The following is a 23319-nucleotide window of genomic DNA, read 5'->3' on the forward strand; positions in this document are numbered from 1 at the left end:
ATTGAGATATTTGAGCACAGTAAACAGAAATTGACCCATTTAAAGCTCCACTATGTTGTTGATTTCATCTTAAAATATCAGTTTCAAAGTCGATGTATTGGTGTGCTGGATTATTATAGCGAGAACAGCACCTCTTCCATTCCCACAGAGGGGTCCGGCGGCCTGTATTTGCACTATGTAACTTTTGGCCGCGAGCCGCGGTTTTCTCTCGCAACGTTCTAATTTACCTTTAGCTCTCCTCTTCCAATTTGCTGGCAGACTCCGTTTTCCTCAGCTTGTCAGTTGTCAACACATGCAAGAGGCGTAACAGGCGTCTCTCAGCGTTTTACGACAACGGTACTGCGGTTGTAATGGCTCTAGTGGCCTTTAGGGGCCGCTAAAGTGCACAAAACTGGACCGTTACATAATAGGGCTTTAACAATCTGATGAACCTGAATTCTCTGCTTAGAGCACAGAAAATGCTAAGGTGCTAGAAAGGCAAACAGCAAAATTGAAGAACAAACGTTGCTGCACACAGTAATATACAGGCTGCCCCAATGAAGGTGGCGTGACCGAAAGCTTGGCAGAATTGGCATGTGAGCAGAAGTGTGCAGAAACCTTTTAAATTGTATTTTATTTGATATGATCTTATCCCTGGAGGCAAATCCTGCCTCTTTCAAATTGTTTAGCACGAGCTGGGACAATGTGAAAGAAGCACTCAGCCCTCCCCACCCACCCACATACAAACAACACAGCCCCTCCACCCACAGCTAGAGGAGGTTTTGAAAAAGAGGTCGTTAGTGAGTTATTGTTAGTGAGTGTTACCTCAGCATAACTCAGGAGCAGACTTTCTCGTTACCCTCTCCAACTTCCGTTCACAAGAACAGCCCTTGACTGAAGAACAACTCCTGACTCTGAGACTGAAAGGTTTCATCTCACGCCGGCCCGTTAATGCGACACGAGGGATGTTTAGTCATTAATGAATCGTAACGCGGCACCGCGCAGGATTTCTAGCTACTGATGGGTTTCCATCGGCCGTCCGCTCCGTGACATTAAAACAAAACGATATTCAGTGCGGCGAGACCATAAAAAGCAAGGGAACAGAAATAAAGAAACGCAGGCTGCAGAGTGTTTTAAATAATGGGCCCCGGGTGCTTCATCAATAATGGACGGCCTTCTGGCTGCGGCAGCAGGAGCCGTGCGAGGAGCCGGGGACAGCAGGAGGAGCCGGGGACAGCAGGAGGAGCCGGGGACAGCAGGAGGAGCCGGGGACAGCAGGGGGAGCCGGGGACAGCAGGAGGAGCCGGGGACAGCAGGAGGAGCCGGGGACAGCAGGAGGAGCCGGAGACAGCAGGAGGAGCCGGGGACAGCAGGATCCGGGGACAGCCAGAGCCGTTGCGAGGAGCCGGGGATGGCAGGAGTCGGGCAAGGAACCGGGGCAGCAGGAGCCGGCGGCGTTAGTGCCGAACGGGGAGAGCCCCGCCTCCCGGCCCACGATCCACCACTCCCATTACTGCGGGTTACGGAGGTTAACTGCGCCAAAACAGTCGTACACGTCGTTATTATTCAATTAAACCGCCTTTATCTCTCTGCCTCTCTCTCTCTCCCTCTCTCTCTCTCTCTCTCTCTCTCTCTCTCTCTCTCTCTCTCTCTCTCTCTCTCTCTCTCTCTCTCTCTGTGGTCCTGGCCCGGGGCTGTAGCTCCTGGCATAGCTTTGTTTGTTCCAAGGCCTTTTAAAAGCTCTCGTTTTGAAATCAATTAACTGTGTTGATTGGAGCGTTGGTTATTAACAGAGGAAGGCTGTTGGTTTGTGTACACCAGATCATCCGTCACGCATTCTTAATGGTCTCGTGTCGAGGTTGCAGCGTCTGGTGTCTCAAAAATAAAACGGAATTAATGTACTTTTCAATGTCCGGGCTAATGGGATCTGTAGTTTTTCAAACTCACGTCACACGCTGGCTCATCGTTTAGTCTCATTTGCTGCCTTCTTCCTGTGAGAGAACATCTATGGGAGACTAGACAGGCGTGTCAAGGTTGAATTCCTCCTCTGTGGGCTGTTCCAGAGTTCAGGAGAGCGTGGCGTTGGACTGCGGCGCCGGAGAGCCGATCAAAGACACGAGTGCATTAAGTGCGTTTTTTTTTGTTGTATTTTTCTGAACGCCAACGCCGCCGTCAGTCGTCTGGCCTTCCTGGCGGAGCTTTCTGAAGGGCGAGGGCGACTCGTTCTCGAGCCGTGACTTCGTTCCATCGTTGAAACCATCAAGTGGTTTGATAGCAAATTAGTTTTATTTGTTTCTAATATTTATCTTCGTCAACATGTTGGGATAAACTCTAATATGTGTATAGCATAACATTCACACTGTACAATGCCAATTCCCTGATAATACAAATCATTGCAAATTAGCACCACTGCAGAGGCGGCCCTAGACATAGAATATCTGTTCTAGTTTTTCTCTTGGCTTCCAACCCAAGCTCCTCCTCTCTGGCGGTCATTATTCATGCTTAGACATGGTTTCACAGACCTCCTCCACTGCTGCCGCGTTGGAAACCTCGAGGTGACGTCTGGCTCCGCCTTCATCCTCACGCCGACCCCCCCGCAGGGTGTGTGTGGGGGAGGGGGAGGGGGGGGGGGGGGGCGGGCGCGTCGTGGGAGCCCGTCTCGCGTGAGCTCGGCTGATCAAAGGCTCGTCAGGGCGAGGCTTCAGCTCTCCCCTCGGCCGTGACTGGACGAGCCCGGGAAGGCGTGGGCGCCGGTTGCGGGAGTGAGGAGTGAGGGGTGGGGAGCGAGGAGTGGGGAGCGAGGAGTGGGGAGCGAGGAGTGGGGAGCGAGGAGTGGGGAGTGGGGAGTGGGGAGTGAGGAGTGAGGAGTGAGGAGTGAGGAGTGGGGAGTGGGGAGTGGGGAGTGGGGAGTGAGGAGTGGGGAGTGAGGAGTGAGGAGTGGGGAGTGGGGAGTGAGGAGTGAGGAGTGAGGAGTGGGGAGTGAGGAGTGGGGAGTGAGGAGTGAGGAGTGGGGAGGGAGGAGTGGGGAGTGGGGAGTGAGGAGTGGGGAGTGAGGAGTGAGGAGTGGGGAGTGAGGAGTGGGGAGTGGGGAGTGAGGAGTGAGGAGTGGGGAGGGAGGAGTGGGGAGTGGGGAGTGAGGAGTGGGGAGTGAGGAGTGAGGAGAGAGGGGAGAGGGGAGTGAGGAGTGGGGAGTGGGGAGTGGGGGAGTGGGGAGTGAGGAGTGGGGAGTGAGGAGTGAGGAGTGGGGAGTGGGGAGTGGGGAGTGGGGAGTGAGGAGTGGGGAGTGAGGAGTGAGGAGTGAGGAGTGGGGAGTGGGGAGTGGGGAGTGGGGAGTGGGGAGTGAGGAGTGGGGAGTGAGGAGTGAGGAGTGAGGAGTGGGGAGTGGGGAGTGGGGAGTGGGGAGTGGGGAGTGAGGATTGAGGAGTGAGGAGTGGGGAGTGAGGAGTGGGGAGTGAGGAGAGGGGAGTGAGGAGTGAGGAGAGGGGAGTGAGGAGTGAGGAGTGGACTCTGCAGAATGAACTCTGCTGTCGTTAAAGGTAGTTCCTCTCCGATGGGCAGAGACAGGAGTTGAAGGAATAATGAGTTGAGTCCTCGCGCACTCACACACACACACACACACACACACACACACACACACACACACACACACACCTCCCCCCCCCCCCCCCTTCCCCTCCCATTGTGGGCTGAGTTTTTTTTATCCTTATTTCACATTTGTGTTCAGACTTAGTCAGTCATCCAAGAGGAGCCAGCATGAGTTGATCTGATATCCAGATTACAATATCCCCCTGATTCAATAGAGAGGTGCAATATTCTGATTTGATTTGATCTTAAGACAATACACTAGGGAAGGGCCCAATGTGTTCTTACCCATAATGGGAGATCCAGTAATGTAAGACTGTTTTTCATAGATTTTTTGCTACAGGCTCATTATGGTCCAAGCATCTCTTCCTGGCAATGGACTGCCTGTTGCTTCATATTAGATTCACTTAGAGACCGTTGATCCAATTCAACGCAATTAACAACAGTAAACGGAGACCAAAAGTCATCAAAGTCAGACTCTAAAGACGGGGGGAAAACTAAAAACCAGTGCTGTGTTTCGTCTCCTGCAAATACCCCTCAAATAAGTCTCTTGACAGCTTAATGACTTGGGATAGTGAATCCAGTAGCAGCTATGAGAGGTGAATTGAAAGAAGACATTTCCTTGGAGGAAACGCCGTCTTCTGTCAATCTCTTTGGTTGCACCGGTGCACCCTGGGAGACGTTCTCTCCGCCTATGATGATGGTTTGACTAAAAGGAAAGAACAGTCTTAAAGCCTTCGAGACTGCGCAGGGATTCGCCAGCGTTTGTCCCTCGAGACTTGCCGTTAGATGTTTGCTTTGCGTATTATAGAGAGCAAACTGGATTCGGGGCGGCTGTAGCTCAGTTGGTAGAGCGAGTCGTTCAATGATCGAAGGATCGGCGGTTCGAATCCCAGCTCCGACTGTCCACATGTCGAAGTATCCTTGAACAAGACACCTAACCCCAAATTGCTCCCAGTGAGCAGGTTAGCACATTGCATGGCAGCTGCCTCCATTGGTGTGTGAATGTGTGTGTGAATGGGTGAATGAGAGGCCATTGTAAAGCGCTTTGAGTGCCGCTAAGGTGGAAAAGCGCTATATAAGTGCAGTCCATTTACCATTTACCATTCTAGGCCGATCGCCCGCTGAAGAATCGGACATGGCTACCAATGTTATGCTGACTAATCACATGCAGAACGGTTGGTTTGGATACACTCCATGACACAGCGCTGTGTGATTCAGTCCCTGGGGGGGAATTCACAAGCCTGTCTTGTCCCGTCTCCCTGGACGTGTTGTAACCTTGACGATAAGCCAGTCCACTATCGCCCCCACAGCCGTGACGCCGCCGCCGCCACCTCGGACTTCCTCTGTCGCCCGTTACTCTCTCCGTCTCTCTCATTATCTCATAATCCTCATTACGCTCAGGGTTATCTGCTTTCTCCTCTCTCCACAGCCCTCCACGAGGACCTGGCACCCGGCCTCACCTGATAATGATTAGTCGCTGGTCACTGGCGCTGCTCCTAATGGCCCTTCTTTATCTGCAGAGGCCATGACTTCCCATTGATGTTGCTTAGGAGACAATTAACCCGTCCAAATAAGGCCTCTTCTGCTAGACTTTATTTCATCGTTATTTTTAGATGCTTTGACTCATTGCACTTGCAAAGTTGAATTGAAAATGGAATTGATTTGAACAAGGACCCAGTATGTTTGGTGCACATTGGGGCAAGGCTACCTTGAAGAAGCTGGTATCTGTCTGTGTCTGTAGTTTAGTTTCTGGTTGTGTAAAGGACAATTCTTCTTCGTAATTTGGGTAAGGTTGGTTCGTCCTCTCCCTCCAGGGTTAGGCTGGAGGGGGCTATCCTTTTACCACTCCGAGCCCGGGTGAGGGGGGTCACCTGGACTATACCTCCAGGAGCCAAGTCACCTTTTCATCATCCACGACCGTCAGGCCACGCAGTGTCCGATATATCTACCCGGGAGGGGAAGGACTGGCGACCGGGATGAAATCACGGAGTCTGGAGGTGTTCGCCTCCCACTCCGCACGCCAGATGTGGTCCGCCCATCCTGCCTCGCTGATGTTAAGATCTCATTGCTGCAGGAGATCCCGTGTGGCCGGAACAAAAGGGTGTCTCGACTTGAGTGGCCGGGGGGGCTCCGCTGTTCCAGCGAGCCTGTCGTGGAGCAGGTGGTTAGGCTCCACGGCCCGGCAGGCGAGACGTGCTGTGGTTCCTGTGCGGCGGAGAGCAGCGGACTGGATGCCTGCGAGGATGGGAAGGTTATCCACAGGAGTGGGACGCAGGCGTCCCGTCACGATGCGCAAGGCTTCGTTGATAGGCGGATCGATGAGGCGGGTGTGAACGCTGCGGCACCACACCGGTGCAATGTAATGTATTAAAGTGCTTTAATTAAAGTTCTGCGAGCAGGTTAGCATTTTTTTTTAGACCATCCCGAAGGGCTAGCAGCCAAATCAACTGACAAAATAATTCAATAATACGTTCTGAAAGCTGGGAAAAATAGCAGGACTAGAAAGTAATCATATTAAGTTGGATTAAAAATGCAATTCTACTCTCAGCTCCTTATTAGTTTTTCAGAAAAAAAAGTATTTAAAAATATGAGCATGTCTTATGTGTGTACGCATTTATCAACAACGCCCGTAAAGTGTGCAAAACGTCCCCGGTAACCAATTACGGGGTCCGTGTAGGCTAGCTGGCTAATTGGCTTCAGCACAGCGCATAATGGTGTTATCGCATGGTGTAATCGCAACAGCTCGTCGGCCGTTCACCCGTGTTAACTGGATGTGACGTCCGGGTCTGCGCACACCGCGAACCCTCGCCGACGACGGACCCGCATCATCCGTCGACGGCGCCTGCGTCCATCCGCCCGCCGTTCCCTCCGCCGGCTTCCACGGGGCTGCGGAGGACGGCGCTCCGTCAGCGCCCGTCAATTCTCTGACGCTGCTGTCTGAGCCGCTTTGTGGACGTCCGTCTCCATCTTCTAAATTGGTTCCGCGCGTCATCACCGCAAGCGTGACAAGATGCGAGTGAGTGGAGGAATTTTACAGCACATTTACAGAGTGCTTTTACTAGATGTTTGTCACATCGGATAACGGCGAAGATAACAGCCCCCCCGCCCCCTCCCCCCTCCACCCTTCCCCCTCCACAGGCGCATCTAGACTGGCGGTGCGTATATTGAGTTACACGAAACACGCTCTCACGTTCTCTTTACAGTATAGACTTCAACAGTCAGTATGGGAGTGGAAGGCTCCAGCGTTTTGCTGCACTGTGCACTTTCTTTAATAACCGGCCCATTAGGGGGTTCTGAGTGAAGCCGGGCCTGAGCCCCTGCACTGGGAGGAGATGATTGGCTCCTTGGCTGAACGGAGGACCCCTGGTCCCTCTTCATTAGGGGGATCTGTCAAGGGGGTGTCGGGGGAACCCGTGGCCAGGATAGAGAGCTCCACAGTGGGGACCACACCAGCCCGCCGAAGCACAGGAGATTCAGCTTTATTACAAAAGTTCGAGTTCACTGAGCTTTATGGTGAGTGTGTGTGTGTGTGTGTGTGTGTGTGTGTGTGTGTGTGTGGGTATCTGTGTATCATCTGCCACCTCCTTCCCCTGATCACCTGCATGAAGGGACGATCGGAAGGTCTGTGTGTGTGTGTGTGTGTGTGTGTGTGTGTGTGTGTGTGTGTGTGCGCGTGTGCGTGTGTGTGTGTGTGTGTGTGTGTGTATGATCAATAAGGAGTTAGCATTATGCTGTACAAAAACGTTTTTGATGTTGTGATTGAAGGAGAGTGTTCGTAGTCTGGTTGCCCACTGTGATCAGAGGAATGGATTGAAACCAGATTGTGCTTCCCCCTGCTGTGTGTGTGTGTGTGTGTGTGTGTGTGTGTGTGTGTGTGTGCGTGTGCGTGTGCGTGTGCGTGTGTGTGCGTGCGTGCGTGCGTGCGTGAGAGAGAGAAATGGAAAGGGTGATAATTGTGTGTGTGTGTGTGCTTGATTGTGTGTGTGAGAGAGAGATAGAAAGGGTGATGATTGTGTGTGTGTGTGTGTGTGTGTGTGTGCTTGATTGTGTGTGTGTGAGAGAGAAATAGAAAAGGTGATTGTGTGTGTGTGTGTGTGTGTGTGTGTGTGTGTGTGTGAGAGAGAGAGAAAAAAAATAGAAAGGGTGATGATTGTGTGTGTGTATGTGTGTGTGTGTGTGTGTGTGTGTGTGTGTGTGTGTGTGTGTTTGATTGTGTGTGTGTCTTTTGATTGTGAGAGCGCCTCGCACAGGCCAGGCACGCCGCCGGCGTCCTCGTACCTCCGCACGTCTGACCCCCGGTGCCTCCACACCTGCACGTCTCACCTCGCTGACGAGACCATCCCTGTCGATTGGAAATATCAAACCGTGACCTCTTGGAGACATTGAATTTATTTCCTCCTAACAAAGCAATTAAGCCCCTCTTTCCTCGTAGCCCCTAACCGCTAGTGAAAGGTTAGCTTTACCCGCTAGGAAGCAGGAAGGCGACGCCCAGTATTCCCACCGCGCTCGACTTCTTAATGAACTCTATTAAACGCGCTGATTAGCAAACCGCCAAAAGCCTCAAGCCGAGGGAATCGCTGGCGTTTTTGTTTTCCCTTTGTTTCTCATCCGCCTTCTTCTCCTCCCGTCCGTTGTTTGCGGGCCCCGGGTCGCACGGGTCGGAGGCCGGCGCCCGGGGATACGGTCGCAGCGCCGCAAAGGACGGTCGCGACGAAACAGAGGATGGGGACAGGCTGCGAGATGGGGGAGGGGGGTGTCGAGGGGGAGGCTGGAGCGTGATTGGCTGTTCCCCGTCTCTCTGAGGCGAAGGACAAGGACAGGCGGTCGAACCCGGAGCGAGGCGCTGATTGAAGACGTTTGTGTTTTTTGGTGTCACTCACCCACCACAAACACACACACACACACACACACTTGCTTACGTGCTTATGGTTGTCCATCGAATCCGATGATGACGTCAACTTATGTCCTTAACAATGACTTCTTTGGTGTCTGAACACACACACACTCTCACACACACACACATGTACACACTGACTTGGTTGAAACTCACTCTTTTTGCTCTCTTTCTCACGCTCTCTCTTTCTTTCTCTCTCAGACACACACACACACACACACACTCCTGCTGACACGGACACACGGGAAACAATCACACACATGCATCGCCCTCCTCAACCACGCTCTTGCCCTCTACTCCCTCTCCCACTGAGCTTAGCTGTGTGTGTGTGTGTGTGTGTGTGTGTGTGCGAGTGTGTGTGTGTGTCGGGCTGAGGGAGCAGCCTCTCTGAGGTGTGCCGGTAGCTGTGCTTCTGGCTGATGCATGTTTCACACAGCCGGTAGAGCAAGCCACCGCGCCACTCCGCCTCTCCACCCCTCCCATCCTCTACCCCCCCAAACCCATCACGGGATGATATTTCTATTTTTCCATCATTGGGATCAATGGGATTGATTCCCCCCAGCAGGGGTTAATGGATTTTGCTGCAAAGGTGAAGATGCACTTGAATCACGGCAGATCTTAAATATTTGATCAGGAGAGGAGCTGGCGGTTCAGGAGCCGGGGCTTCGGATTGGGTGGGGAGGGGGGGGTTGTGTGAGGGGGGGGGTGGATGATATGAGCGGAGCACTCTAGCCTTTCCATGACAATGGGCCGCGCTTTGCCCCGGCGGAACGCTGGGCCCGGAAAGTTCCGGGGCGACGGGCCGCGGGGATGAGGAACAACTCGCGGCGTCCGCTCCTGCTCTCTCCTGGGACGGGAGACTCCGGAACACCGCACGGACGTATGGTAGACACACACACACACATACACACACACACACACACACGAACGCACGAACGCAAACTCCCAAGTCCCTGGAGACATTGACAATGGAAGTGCAATAGAGTGAAATTGATTGTTCAGAACTTTCTGCAGGCGCCGTCTTGGTCCTTGGTGGGATCGTTAGCGAGCTGCTAGTTAGCCGCCAGTTAACTGAAGTAGAAATCTTGTGTTCGTTAGTTTGTTACTTAGCCAGCGTATCTAATTAATATGAGTGAAGTTACTTTGTAATGATGAACATGTTCACTGTTCACAGGGTCATGACACAGAAATTTGACTCGCTGCGCTAAGTACATTCAGTAGAGTGCTGGCAGGTTTATATAATCATAATTCTACAAAATTAATTATATTAATAAAATAAATAAATCATCCAAAATGGAAACGGGAAGAGCTCAGCCCTGCCACTGGAGCTGGCTCAGGGCTCCACTGAATATTCTTGACGGTAATTTGCTGTTGTTATTTGCAAACTAAAAGTAAACTACAGGATAAGAGAGGGAGGAGGGGTAGAGAGGGCGAGCGAGGGGGGGGGGGGGGGGGGGGCTAGAGAGAGTTGGGCGCTAGGCGTCGTTTTGTTTTCAGAACAGGGATGTCAGCTCCTCAGCTTCACAGGAAATGGAAGACACGTTTTACCCTTTACTGGAGATGTGACTCCGCCTTCTGACCTCTGGCGTAGGGGCGTAAGTCTGGGTGTTTTTAAAGGGGGGGTGGTAACCTCAGAGGTCCGTGCCCTGCGTCTCGTCCCGGCCGACTCTGGCGTGGCGGAGAGGTGGAACGCCTCCAACGCCGAGAGATCGTCTCTCCGATCCTGAGGAGTGAATAAGGGGAATTGAGTGTGTATACACACACACACACACACACACACATGCACACGCACACACAGAGACACACACCACAAACATCAACACACATACATGTACACACAAAACACATATGCTTGTTCCCAAATACACACACACACACCCACACACATACCGACAAAACACATAGGCTTGTTCCCAAATACACACACAAACACCCACACACATACCGACAAAACACATACACTTGTTCCCATACAAACACACACACACACACACACACACACACACGCACAGTACAAACACCACCCACCCACACACACACACACACACACACACACAAAACATATACCTGTATGCACATACGCTTGTTCTTAAACACACATACTGTATAGTACAGCACACACACACTTGCAGGCATGGGCACTTCACGGAGGTATATGTGTGAAAAATATAGCCACAAACGGGATGCACAAAGACTGAATCAATGATGAGATTTCACAAACGGTTTGTTGGGATCACAATGATAGGACTTTTCTAAAGCTTCGTCAGCGCCACAAAAACTCTCATTCCACACCTTTAAATTGCATCGTGTGGTGGCAATAATGAGCTTTCCCAAGTGTGACACACTGCGTAGGATTCCGAGTGCGCTCTAAAAAATTCGGAGTGAGAACGCTGACCTCATCAACAGCAAATGAAGGCGCAGAAAAACACCATGGATCGGTAGAGTGGAGAGGTTACGGTGTGTGTGTGTGTGCGTGTGCGTGTGCGTGTGTGCGTGTGCATGTGTGTGCGTGTGCTGTCATAGAAATTGATTGTTATCATCAGCCTTGTCCCAGTTTCACTGTACCTCCCTCAACCTCAGCTAACCCTCTCTCTGAAAAAACACTCATGTGCTACTAGTTCCCATTTCCTGAACGCATTCCAATCTGGAGGGCTCCCCCCAGGCTCCCTTCCTAACCTAGTCATCTCAAACGCCTGTAACTGAGCCCTAACTGTCGCTACCTCATTAACCGAGAGTGTACCAGACGGGGGGGAAATCAGAATACCTCGCCCATAGCGAAAACGGCACACAAGCATCATCCCAAAACCTTCGCGCAGCAATCTTAGCTGGGCCAGACAGCGAAGTAGTATTGCTATTCCTCATTTATAACAGGATGACCTCTCCAGGAGGTCGACACAGCCCAGACTTTGAGTCTGACCTACAGTGACCTTTCTTTGTTCTATTGGCCCCCAGATTTACCGCCCTTTCTAATATCACGTGTCTGAACTCTTGACCACTGTTGATGATGTCCGTCACTTTATTATGACGTGTACAGATGGGTTAGCCAACCAGATCTCTGGAAGCGTCACATCCGTGTATTGCTTGAATATAAGGCTGCGCAACACCTTTCTGTTTCACTTCTTTTGGATGAACCACTTATGTGGGCCATCCTGAAGTCCTTGCGCTCGTATGTTTTCTTAATAAATCAGACTTAACCTCTTTGAGCGAACCTTGGCAAATCCTTTACTTTCGATCAGAGTTATTTCCACAACAGTGTGCATGTGTGTGTATGTGTGTTGGTGTACCTGTATTTGTGTGTGCGCGTGTGTGTGTGCGCGTGTGTGTGTGTGTGTGTGTGTTGTGTGTTTTGTGAGGCTGTGTTTTAGGAGACCCGTGATGTTGTCATATGATTAATACCTGTGTTTGCACATGCAGTGAAAAGCGAGCTATATTGTAAGCATTGGTCTCTCTGCTGCATTCGCCACTCTGTGCTGTAAATGTGATGTTGAATATGTAATTTCCCAGGAGTAATGAGGTTGGAGAAACTTGGCAGTGTTTTCCCAGTCATTGTTTTCACCTCTGGACGTGGGCGAGACTGCAAGGTTTAGGTGGAAATGCCTGATTCATCGTCGACTATGGACCCCTGAGTTGAAGACTGGGAGATTTCATCCATGTGTACAGTTTAGTGATTTCAGACCTGATGTGGTGGTTTGTGCCTCTTTATAAAACTCTATTTGGAAAGGTAAGAGGAAAAGAAGTCTATTTTTAAGCGTTTATCTGGAGATTGGGGAAAAAAGAAACCTCTGTTTTAAGAAATAAAGTTTATTTTTTAAATTCCACTCGTTAGAGAAGAGTCAAGCTATTGATGCGTCTTCCATTAGGTAGAGAATGAGAGAAATAAGAGCACTGGCCCTTTGAAGAAAGTCAGTCCTGAGATTTAGTGTGGTATTGCCGTTCATGAACAAGCTCAAACGGAATTTAGAACAGGAAGTGTCATGGGTAACACTTTATAGAGCCCTGCTTGTACCCCTGAGCCCTGCTAGTGTCATGTAGAAGCAAAACAACGCAGTGTTCTAATATGTATTTCGTGTTCATTTTTACTTCCTGGGGGGTAGCCTAAGGTACTCATTTGCAGGTGAGGCTACCTGAGAACCCACGGCAGTCAGGGGCGTGCGGAGCGAGCGTGTCCTGAGGTGTCCGAGGACTTCCTGGTGATGGATAAGGCCTGTTTTCACACGGTAGTCTGGAGAGCTCCAACAGAACACTTCTGAAAAATAATGAGCATGTGAGATGACGCTTACTGCCGCGTGAGGGTCAAACGCAGAGAAAGAAAAGCTCCTGGGTTCTGAAGGTTCTCCCGCTGTGTCTCATTTACCCAGCAACGACCTGTTAACCACACACACACACACGCACACACACACCTGTGTTCTCAATTAGGGTGAGGCTGTGTGTGTCCAACCAAATGTGCCGTTAAGCTGCTAGGGCTTAAGGCTCGAGAAGTGAGTTCAAATGCGATAGGCTCCGAGTCAATTCCCTATAGGCGACATCTAATCCTAAAATGAGCCTGAGCGTGAGTACAGGGATCATGCTAGAACTCCAAGTACCATCATGCTTTGCCCTGCTGATTGATTTGAGCCTGCCTGGATACAGAGTGCCGGTGAGGCTAGAAAACATTTTTAATGCACTCAATGAAAGTGGATGGCGTCACACATGGCAAAATCATTGTCCTTGTCTACTGTTCCACATTTATCTACCAGTAATTACACACAACTCGGAACTCTTTGTCCCAAAAATGTTATTATGAACATCCAGTATTGAGGTCAGCTCTAAGCTGTGTGTAAATTACAAATGGAAAAAAAGGCTATTTACAGTAACGAGCTGAGCACAGGGAATCCACCCCTCAGATTTACAGTAATGAGCCGAGCGCAGGGAGTCCCATCATTCAAATCTTTTTCTGGTCAGCCTGTTAAATCCAATTTAGAGGAACCCGTTAGGATTGTCCAGAGAATAGAGCCAGAGAGTAGAGCCAGAGAGTAGAGCCAGAGAGTAGAGCCAGAGAGTAGAGCCACAGAGTAGAGCCACAGAGTAGAGCCAGAGAGTAGAGCCAGAGAGTAGAGCCAGAGAGTAGAGCCAGAGAGTAGAGCCAGAGAGTAGAGCCAGAGAGTAGAGCCAGAGAGTAGAGCCTTAGAGTAGAGCCAGAGAGTAGAGCCAGAGAGTAGAGCCAGAGAGTAGAGCCTTATAGTAGAGCCAGAGAGTAGAGCCAGAGAGTAGAGCCAGAGAGTAGAGCCAGAGAGTAGAGCCTTAGAGTAGAGCCTTAGAGTAGAGCCAGAGAATAGAGCCAGAGAGTAGAGCCACAGAGTAGAGCCAGAGAGTAGAGCCAGAGAGTAGAGCCAGATAGTAGAGCCAGAGTAGAGCCAGAGAGTAGAGCCAGAGAGTAGAGCCAGAGAGTAGAGCCAGAGAATAGAGCCAGAGAATAGAGCCAGAGTAGAGCCAGAGAGTAGAGCCAGAGAGTAGAGCCAGAGAGTAGAGCCAGAGAATAGAGCCAGAGAGTAGAGCCACAGAGTAGAGCCACAGAGTAGAGCCACAGAGTAGAGCCTTATAGTAGAGCCAGAGAGTAGAGCCTCAGAGTAGAGCCACAGAGTAGAGCCTTAGAGTAGAGCCTTAGAGTAGAGCCTTAGAGTAGAGCCTTAGAGTAGAGCCAGAGAGTAGAGCCACAGAGTAGAGCCAGAGAGTAGAGCCACAGAGTAGAGCCTGTAGAGTGTAGAGTCAGAGAGCAGTCAGAGTAGAGTGAGACTGTAGAGTGTAGAGTCAGAGAGCAGTCAGAGGAGAGTGAGACTGTAGTGTAGAGTCAGAGAGCAGTCAGAGGAGAGTGAGACTGTAGAGTGTAGAGTCAGAGAGCAGTCAGAGGAGAGTGAGACTGTAGAGTGTAGAGTCAGAGAGCAGTCAGAGTAGAGTGAGACTGTAGAGTGTAGAGTCAGAGAGCAGTCAGAGGAGAGTCACAGTAGTGAGTGGGAGAGAACCTTTGTTGTTGCCATTATCATGCGAGATGCAGTTTTAACAGTCCACTCAGAGAACGCTGTCCTCCACGACCAACCTCTCTCCAAGCGCTCAGTTGTTCTGGGAGGGAGAGAGAGTAATGTGGTGATTGTTGTGAATATTTGATCAGTACCGCAGGGTACCAGCTCGCGTAGATGCACGGAGATACAACCCCCCCCCCCCTCCACCTCGCCCCCCGCCCCCTCCGACACACCTCCCACTGAGAGAGAGAGAGGGAAGAGCTTGCTGCCAGGGATTCATTTTGCATGGCGTTTTTGTATGCCTCATTACACGCTCATAGACTATCAGCGCCATCACGCCCCCACAGGAAGACTCAGCAGAAATGTGCTCACAGCTTACTGAGGCCCCCCGGGGCCAAAAAAGGTTAATCACGTTGTTGAGGATTTTTGGATTCCCTTCGACGTTTCAGAGTCTGTGTGTTTATTAGAAAAATAGCCTTCATAGCCTGCATCTGTTCATATGTTTTGCAGATTGAATGAGCATGCTGGGACCGTGAGTGAGTGAATGGATGAATGAATGGATGAATGAATGAACGAAGGAACGAATGAACGAATGAACGAATGAACGAACGAACGAATGAACGAATGAACGAACGAACGAACGAACGAACGGTTAATGTCTCTTACCCAATTAAGACATCCATTCTAAACGGGATATGCACTGCAGGAAAAAAATATTCAACCATCATCATGATGTTTGCTCTACAATAGAGATTTCATAGAGACATTTCATAGAGGTAACTTTGGGCTTGTCCAGCGTCTCTTTTTATTGGTTAAAGCATCCTCTCTTTCCTTATTGGCCAAGGTGGCTACAGGTCATTTAGGAGTCTCTTTTGATTGGCTAACGTGGCCGGGAAGCCGTGCAGCGTGGCTCTTGGCCTTCGCCTGGCACTGTTTGGTGTCTGGCGATGAGCAGAAGGCTGCAGCACATGGCGGCTGTGACCGCGGGTCTTTGTGTGTGTGTGTGTCTGTGTGTGTGTGTGCTAGGGGGGCCTTCGGCACTTGTGGACGTCCTGGCGGACCGACCCTCTGCCCCGTGCTGCCCCATACTGGCCCGATGTTGACTTGGCAGAGCCTTAGTAAAGCTGTGCCAGGGACACACACACACACACACACACACATACACACACATACACACAGACACAAAACTTTGCAGAGAGCAGAGATTCTAGTGTGTATCAGCCTGTCTCTGCATGAATACCAGTGGTGTGTGTGTGTGTGTGTGTGTGTGTGCATATCTAGCCCGTGGCCCCTGTTTAATATTCCGGTGAGTGGGCTCATGGAGGCTGATTGGTACGCTGATTCCCCTTGTGCATGAGCCCGGCGACACCGATGAATCACATCCATCCCCTCCCTCCATCCCTCCATCTCCCTCTCCACCTCCTTCCCTCCATCTCCGCCTCCCTCCACCTCCCTCCCTCCCGCTCTCAGAGGGGCCCTGACCTTGACAAATAAAACCCCCCTCCCTCGCTGATCCCTGGCCCAAAGGCTCATGGGTGTTTATAGACTCAGAGGAACAATTTTTTTCATCACGGCCTGTGCGTGCGTGCGTGTGTGTGTGTGTGTGTGTGTGTGGGGGGGGGGGATGTTTTGTTGTCACACTAAGTCGATTGATAGCAGAGAGAGGAGCTACTGTGAGCTTATCTGGGTCCGTTCCAAGTGTTAAACAGGACTCGTTTGCGAACACTGGGAAACGAGCCTCAGCGGCACGGCAGAACCGGAGACCACCAACGCATGCGCTCGCATTATTTACCAGACGCTCTGCATTCCTTCTTCGCAAAGTCGAAACTCCACAGACGGAAATTTCCCGCCAGCCTCTCTCCGTGTCCTATGAGCCTCGGGCGACCGCCCCGATCTGACCGCCTCACGTTCTGCCCCTCGCACGGACCCGTCTGGCCAGGCTCAATATACTGCAAATCCGTTTGTGCCCGAGTAAAATTCACTGAGGCCAGTCAGCGTCCTATGAATGTGACAGCTTGTGACAGGTAGCCCGTGACAATAAGTAAGAAAGTCAATTTCATTTATATAGACGGATGGTTCATCCTATTACCTGCCGAGTATTTTTTTTTTAAAGTGCCCTTTTCCAAACGGTTTCCAACTGCGCCTTCCCAGATGGTTCTGTGTAACAAACCCGTCTGTTAGTGTCCCTTCTCTGTAACTGCACACCGAGTTAAAGGATGGGCTGAGTGTTGGAAGCCTGTCAGAAGGGCTGCACCCTATCAATTTCAACCGCCGACTCCACCGGAGGCGTTTTTCCGCGGGGAGCGGATTGTGGCGCGACACGGGTGAGGCGGGCTGGGACTGCTGGGCGGGCCAGGGCTGTCACGGAGCAGGTGTGAGGCGGGAGCTATTACGTGGCTGAGTGAACCTGGCTACACGTACTCCGCCGTACAGGGCTGACAGCGTTAAGTTGTGTAATACAGCTTTCTAGAACGCGCCGACGCGCTCGCTCGGCTCCCGGGCAGGTAAGGGACGCCGCGATGGCGTTGAGAAATGTGCCAAGAGGGACGATGGTCCCTAGTTATTGTTGTTTTTATATAGTTTCTGTTGTTTGTCGCATCTAGGAGCAAAAAAGACTGATGATAGATTCTTGTCTCTTCATACATATTGTATACTAGCTTTGCATAACATTCAACAGCTGTGCTCTTCTCTTTTGTCACTCAATATGGAAATGCGCCACAATGGCAACGACAGAAGTTTCACGGATGCTTATCGTGGTCAATTCAATCTCCATAGCAATCAAATATTTATCATGGCAACGTGAGCTCTCGAAGCCGCCCGCCTCTGTCTCTCCGCCTTCCACAGCCTGTGAGTGGAGTGCATCTCACTCAGTTGTCAAGCGGCAAATCTCAAAACAGCCACCGGGTTTGCTAGCATTGGCTAAAGTGCTCTCTTCTAAAGCCAGTGAGATGAACAATTTGCTTGCGGGGTCGGGGGGGTCGGGGGGGGGGTGTTTCTGTAATGCACTGCAGCTTTGACACGGGCTGTAGTAGCGAAGCGCTCGCCTTACCGTTACCGGGGCAACCGTGGTTTTACCAACAGGCCTCATCACCGTGACGCCTCTCTGAACGGGGATGGCGACCGAACGCTCGGTTGCCACGGCTCGGGCAGGGAAGAGCTCTGTGCTCCCGGCAGCAGAAGCATCCCACCGTCTCCCACAATCCCCGGCGATGGATTTCCTGTGTTTGCTGATTATTTGCTTCACCAGCAAACGGCAACAAAACACAAACGCAAAGACACGAAATGTAATTCCCTCCAGGAGGACAGAAAGCCATCGTCTTTTCCCTCCATTTTTATGTCGAGGGCCGCTGCAGCAGGAGGTTAAATCAATACTGAGGTGTTGCGCATTGCGCTCATGTTCCTCTCACTCTTGCTTCCGACACTAGAGAATCAGACAGGTGAAACTGATCACCCATAACCCTCATGTAACTTTCAATGTTTCTCTCGAGGGGGAGATTGATTGACTGCACTTCCACCACTGTGCAGCTAACTTTAGCTGTGCTCCTTCTGCTAGCTCCCAGATAGCGCCAGGACTAAGCCTGCTGTCAAGTAATAGGCTCTAGGTTACAAGTCGTATAAGTGTCGGAGAGACTGACAGGACATGACATCAAGGGAAAAACATTTTGCGCACCAGTGATATACGACAGGTCTGTAGGAGAAAGCCAAGGGCCAAAATGTTCACCTGAAGAAGATCTCTGTACCGAAACATCCTATTAAAGTGTATCTGCAAGTGCAGAAGACACTGTGGCAGAGTTTTGGGTTTTAAGGACATGGCATCAGACAGAACTTCAACACTTCCAAGGAGATCACAGCAAAGAGAGAGGTACATGCGCGCATCGTATCTCCCATGACACAGAGGATGGACGTGGACGTCTTTCAAGCCTGCTTTAGTTCAAAGTTGTTGCATCTGAACTCTGATGATTTCGTCGTATCTGCGCGTGAAGTCTGAGAACTTGTGTAGCGCATGACAATTTCTTCCAGAAGATTCTTATGCCTTGCAACATCAATCGGCCTTTTTCTTTTTGGTGACTGGCAGCATCAAGGTGTGTGTGTGTTTGTGTGTGTGTGTGTGTGTGTGTGTGTGTGTGTGTGTGTGAGAGAGAGAGCATTTGTGTGGGACGACATGTAAGAATTTAATTCTGCACACTTGGGTACAGGCAAGTTTCTTTTAATCACTGATTTGCCGACGGCCTTGTGACGGAAACCTCAGATCAAAAGAAACTTGCATGGACCTAAGTGTGCAGAAACCTTTTTCTCAACGTCAAGGGCCACAATGGAAATAAGTCGATGACTTTATTGTGTTAACCTTGACAATGTCTTTTTTAAGCTATTGATGTAAAAATCAAATGAGGTTTTTAAAAAGATTCTTGTCAAATAAACTAAACTAAACTCAAACAAGAGCAAGTTAAAACCCAGTATGTGGCTGGACCGATAATGTCCTTGACTCCACCCACAATCACTCCCGGTTGGCGGAGCCCGATGATGGCGTCCGGCGTCTTGGCGATCTCAGTGTTGAGCCGGAGATCACCGATACGTTTCTGAGTTATGTAAACCAATATCCACAGTTCCTTGATGGTGTTTATGATAAGTACGCAAAGCTGTTCCGAGTGAACGAGTTGGTACTGCAGATAACCGCTAATTCGCCGAATCTGGAGACGCTGAGTGTCCTGATGTGCACACGCCGCCATCTTGGCCAAGTTACACTAGTCGGCCGGTTCCGGCTGACCAATGGCATTGCTTCATCATGTGTGTGAAATTCGACCAATAGTGTAGCTTCATCACTCAGTCAGTCAAGTCAGTGACAAGCATGCGCTCGCCCGCTCTGTTGCGGTCCAGCCATGCAGCTGTCATTATCTGTTTCCACCAACCCCCCCCCCCCCCCCTCCACCGCCCCCCCCCCCCACAAAAAAACCTGAGGAGGTTAAAAACTGGAGCACACACTGCAGGTTTCCTGGTGGGGCCAGTGAATGTCCACAGGAAGTCAATACTTTGTGACTGAAAGAGAATGTGCTATAACCCTGACATTGCAACTGACAATACATGATGAGAAATCAATAGATTACCCTGAGGGGCAGGAAAGCAGACAGGGAGAGTAGAGATGGGAGGGAGGGAGGGAGGGAGGGAGGGAGAGAGGGAGAGGGAGAGAGAGAGAGAGAGAAAGAGAGAGAGAGAGAGAGAGAATGCTTGTACAGTGTAACTTCTCATGAAGAGAAGTCGCTGGGTGCGGTCTCGTCGGGCGGTGGCGCCGGTCCCCCCCCCTGGGTCGGAGTGTGTTGAGATGAATACACAGCGCGGAGGTCTGGACAGCAGCACACGCAGTCTGGCCCGAGGACACCGGTCCACAGCCCGACGCTGGCGAGATGGACTTCATCACACACCCTAATCACTACGGTCTATCATCGATTGGTAGATGATTGTTTTCTCGCCACTATCATTATTTTGATACGTGCTTTCATTCTACATTGTGTCTCTCATCTGGGAGATAGCGGTCACATGACTGAAATTACTTTGACTTGTTCTAGCAGTACTATTACAGGATCGGAGTCCAGTATCGTGCAGTGGAATCGACCTGATTGGCCCAAAACAGCGCTCTACATGGGGCATTTCATATTTTTCAATATTGTTTATTTTCAAAGATATAAAAACCTCCACATTCCCGCCTCCTCTTTAAGATCGTCGTCATAGCGACGCGGGAACGAGGACCGCTTCTGTTCCCGAACAAAAAGTGAGACTTTGCGGTTGCTACGGCAACGCGGGGGCGGACATACATACATACACCCCCCGAGTGGCACAAACATGGACAATTAAAAAATGAGCATTTGAGCTTCGGGAAAAGACTCCTCGTTCCTCTTCAGACAGTGGAACGCGAGGATCCGCGGAGGAACACGGACCTAACGAAGGCTTCGGTGACCTCGGGTTACGACAGAAAAACCCACAGAAACCCATTTTGCTTGAAGCGTACGCCGTGTCTGCGAGACCCAGTCCCATTTTCCAATTATGACCATGCCTGTTTGGATTTAGGCATTTGCGTTGTCACTATTTCCCGTTCTCTACAGAACCTTGAGGTTCTGTTGACAGGTTCTCCTGTCTGAGCCGCCGCAGCGGCAGCAGTGCATCCCTGAACGGGGTCCTTCCGGAGCTGGAGGAGGAGGGCGTGACGGTCGTCGATGGCGTGGACGAGTGTATCGGGCATCCTAATTGGGCCAGGAGCGCTATTGGAATGGACGCGACGTGGAGACCCGCTTGCTTGCGCTTTGTAGACGAATAGCTAAAAAGGGCATGTTCGTCTTCCTCCTTCTCTCTCTCTCTCTCTCTCTTTTAATCATTCTCTTATTCTCTCCCGCGCCTCCCCTCTCCCTCCTCTCGTCTGTGCACTCCCCCCACTCCCCCATCCATCGTACGTTCTCCCAGCCCATCGATCTGACCCTAGTCTGCTCTGTCACTCCTCCTTTAACAAGACAACTCGCCTTTAAAAGAAACACACTAGAATGTTAATGGACCACCCCAGAGCCTTGTGTGTGTGTGTGTGTGTGTTTGTGTGTGTGTTGTGAGTTTCTCCTCCCTTGTTTGTGTGTGTGTGTGTGTGTGTGTGTGTGTCACAACACCCAGCCACGCTTAATCAACAAATCCGCCAAAACAAGGCATCCATCTCTGCGCGGTTCCGGCGAAAGGTGGACAGATGACCAGCGGGGTAAGGTCAGATGGACATGAAGACGGAGAGAAGGAAGGAAGGAAGGAAGGAGGGAGGAAAGAAGGAGAGGACGTCTCTCGGCGCCGGGGCGCGTCCATCTGTCGCCCTGTTCCTCAGCGCCGATCCGTCTCCATTTCCTCCCCGGCAAGGTCGCTGCCCGGACGACCGGCCAATCCTCATCTAACCGCCACGTCTAACCCGGAAAACCCTCGGCCCCGATGACCCGCGCCCCGCCCCTCCGGCCGCCTCCGACACACACACACACACACGCGCGCACGCGACCGATCGTTAGCCGTCCTTTTATAGCTTAATTCATTACCGTTCCACATGCGTCACCCTATATCGACGTGCGTCTTAATTCCGTGTGTGTGTTGTGTAGCGTCCGCCAGCGTCTCCAGGCCGCGCGCGCGCGCGTGTGTGTGTGTGTGTGTGTGTGTGTGTGTGTGAGGGGGGCCATGGCTGGGGTGCTGGGAGTCACACATTGTCTCTGTCCTGCTCTCCCCCCCACTACACTCCCCCTACTCAGTAGAGGATAAATGAACATTGATTTTAGAGATCGTCTTTTACATCGCAGCCTCGACGGACAGAATAACTCGCTTTAACCTTCACAGCAGGAGAGCGGAGAGGGGGAGGGAGAGAGAGAGAGAGAGAGAGAGAGAGAAGGAGAGTGAGGGCGAGAGAGGGAGAGAGAGAGAGAGAGAGAGGGGAAAGACAGTTGTTTCTGCTACTGCATCTCTTCATCACACATCCTTGATCTCTCTCTCTCCCTCTCTCTCTCTCTCTCTCTCCGCTGTGTTCGCCTTCCAATCCTACCCTTACTTTACACGACGCACACACACACACACACACACACACACACACGTACTGAACCAACACACACGGCCGTACTAGCACAGGCGCAGGACCCCGCTACGGGTAACGCTGTTCTTTCGCCCCCTCCCTCCTCCCCTCCTCCCTCCTCCCTCTCTCCTCCCTCTTACCCTCCCTCCTCCATCTCTCCCTCCATCCTGATGTCACAGTGTCACAGTGGAGTCGTCGTGCTTCATTATGACCAGTGGTTCTTCGGGGGGGGGGGCACTCTGCTCTCACTGCCTCTGTGTCTTTCCCTCCCTCCCTCCCTCTCTCTCTCTCTGACTCTCTCTTTCTCTCTCTCTGTTGATCTATCCCTTGCTGTCTCTCTTTCTCTCTCTCTCTCTCTCTCTCTCTCTCTCTCTCTCTCGCTGAACATGGCTATGACAGGCTTGCTCTCCCTCCTCATGAAATCTCTCTCTATCTCTCTATCTCTCTCTCTTTTCTTTCTTTCTCTTTTCTCTCTCTCTCTCTCTGCGTTCTCTCTCTCTGCGTTTTCTTCCACTCTACCGTACTGTCTAATTGTATGCAGAGGTCCCAGTCTTGTGAATTGTCTCTGACAATGTGTGTGTGTGTGTGTGTGTGTGTGTGTGTGAGAAGGATCCCTGCTGCTTCTGCTTGTATGTAGCTGTAGCACTGTGATGAAGAGAGCAAGGGAGAGAGAGAGAGAGAGAGCGCGCGCACACACACACACACACCCACACACCGGCGTGCTATCCCAGACCTCGGCTGCCCGTGCGACTCGCTCTCAGCCGGCAGGTCTGGGCTCCGGCGAAGTCCGCGGCAGATTGATGGATCGGGCTCCGGATCGCGCCTAACATCAGTTCTCTCCCGCCCCCTCTTCCCCCTCGCCACCTCACTGCCTCATCCCTCCCCCTCATCCCTCCCCTCCCTCCTCTCTCTGTCTCTGCCACTTCAGGAGGACCCGCGCCGGTCTCTCTCTCTCTCTCTCTCTCTCTCTCTCTCTCGCTCCGTGCGCTAGCTCTCCCGAAACGCCGCCGCCGCGGCAGCCAGAGAGAGCGAGGACAGCGAGGTGAGGGCGAGCAGCGGAAACGGGAGGACGCCGAGATCGTCAACGCCGCCAGCCTTTCGCCTTTGGCCCTCACGCCCCCACCACCCCCCGCCCCCGCCTAACCCCCCCCCACCCCCCCCCCGCCACCACCCCCAACCCCCTGCCGGGGGAGCTGGACTGGACGGTGGCGTTCCGAGGAGGAGGAGGGAGAGGAGGAGAGAGGATGGAGGACGGGATCATACACCTGGGACAGTGCAGGGTGGAGATGAGCGAG

The 23319-nt window shown here is 51.6% G+C and overlaps 1 protein-coding gene across 1 annotated transcript in view; it reads left to right on the forward strand.

The window, feature by feature from the left end:
• Positions 1–1144: 1144 nt before the first annotated feature.
• The window catches only part of inpp4b (inositol polyphosphate-4-phosphatase type II B), a gene marked incomplete at both ends in the record, with an annotated part of 127983 nt that continues 105808 nt past the window's right edge, over positions 1145–23319 (forward strand). Inside the window, 2 exons of the mRNA XM_084454468.1 lie at positions 1145–1404; positions 20572–20675. Of these exons, the coding sequence (XP_084310594.1) occupies positions 1145–1404; positions 20572–20675 (364 nt within the window). The remainder of the gene's footprint in view (positions 1405–20571; positions 20676–23319) is intronic.

The sequence above is a fragment of the Borostomias antarcticus genome (assembly GCF_949987555.1).
Source record: "Borostomias antarcticus genome assembly, chromosome: 20".
NCBI lineage: Eukaryota > Metazoa > Chordata > Actinopteri > Stomiiformes > Stomiidae > Borostomias > Borostomias antarcticus.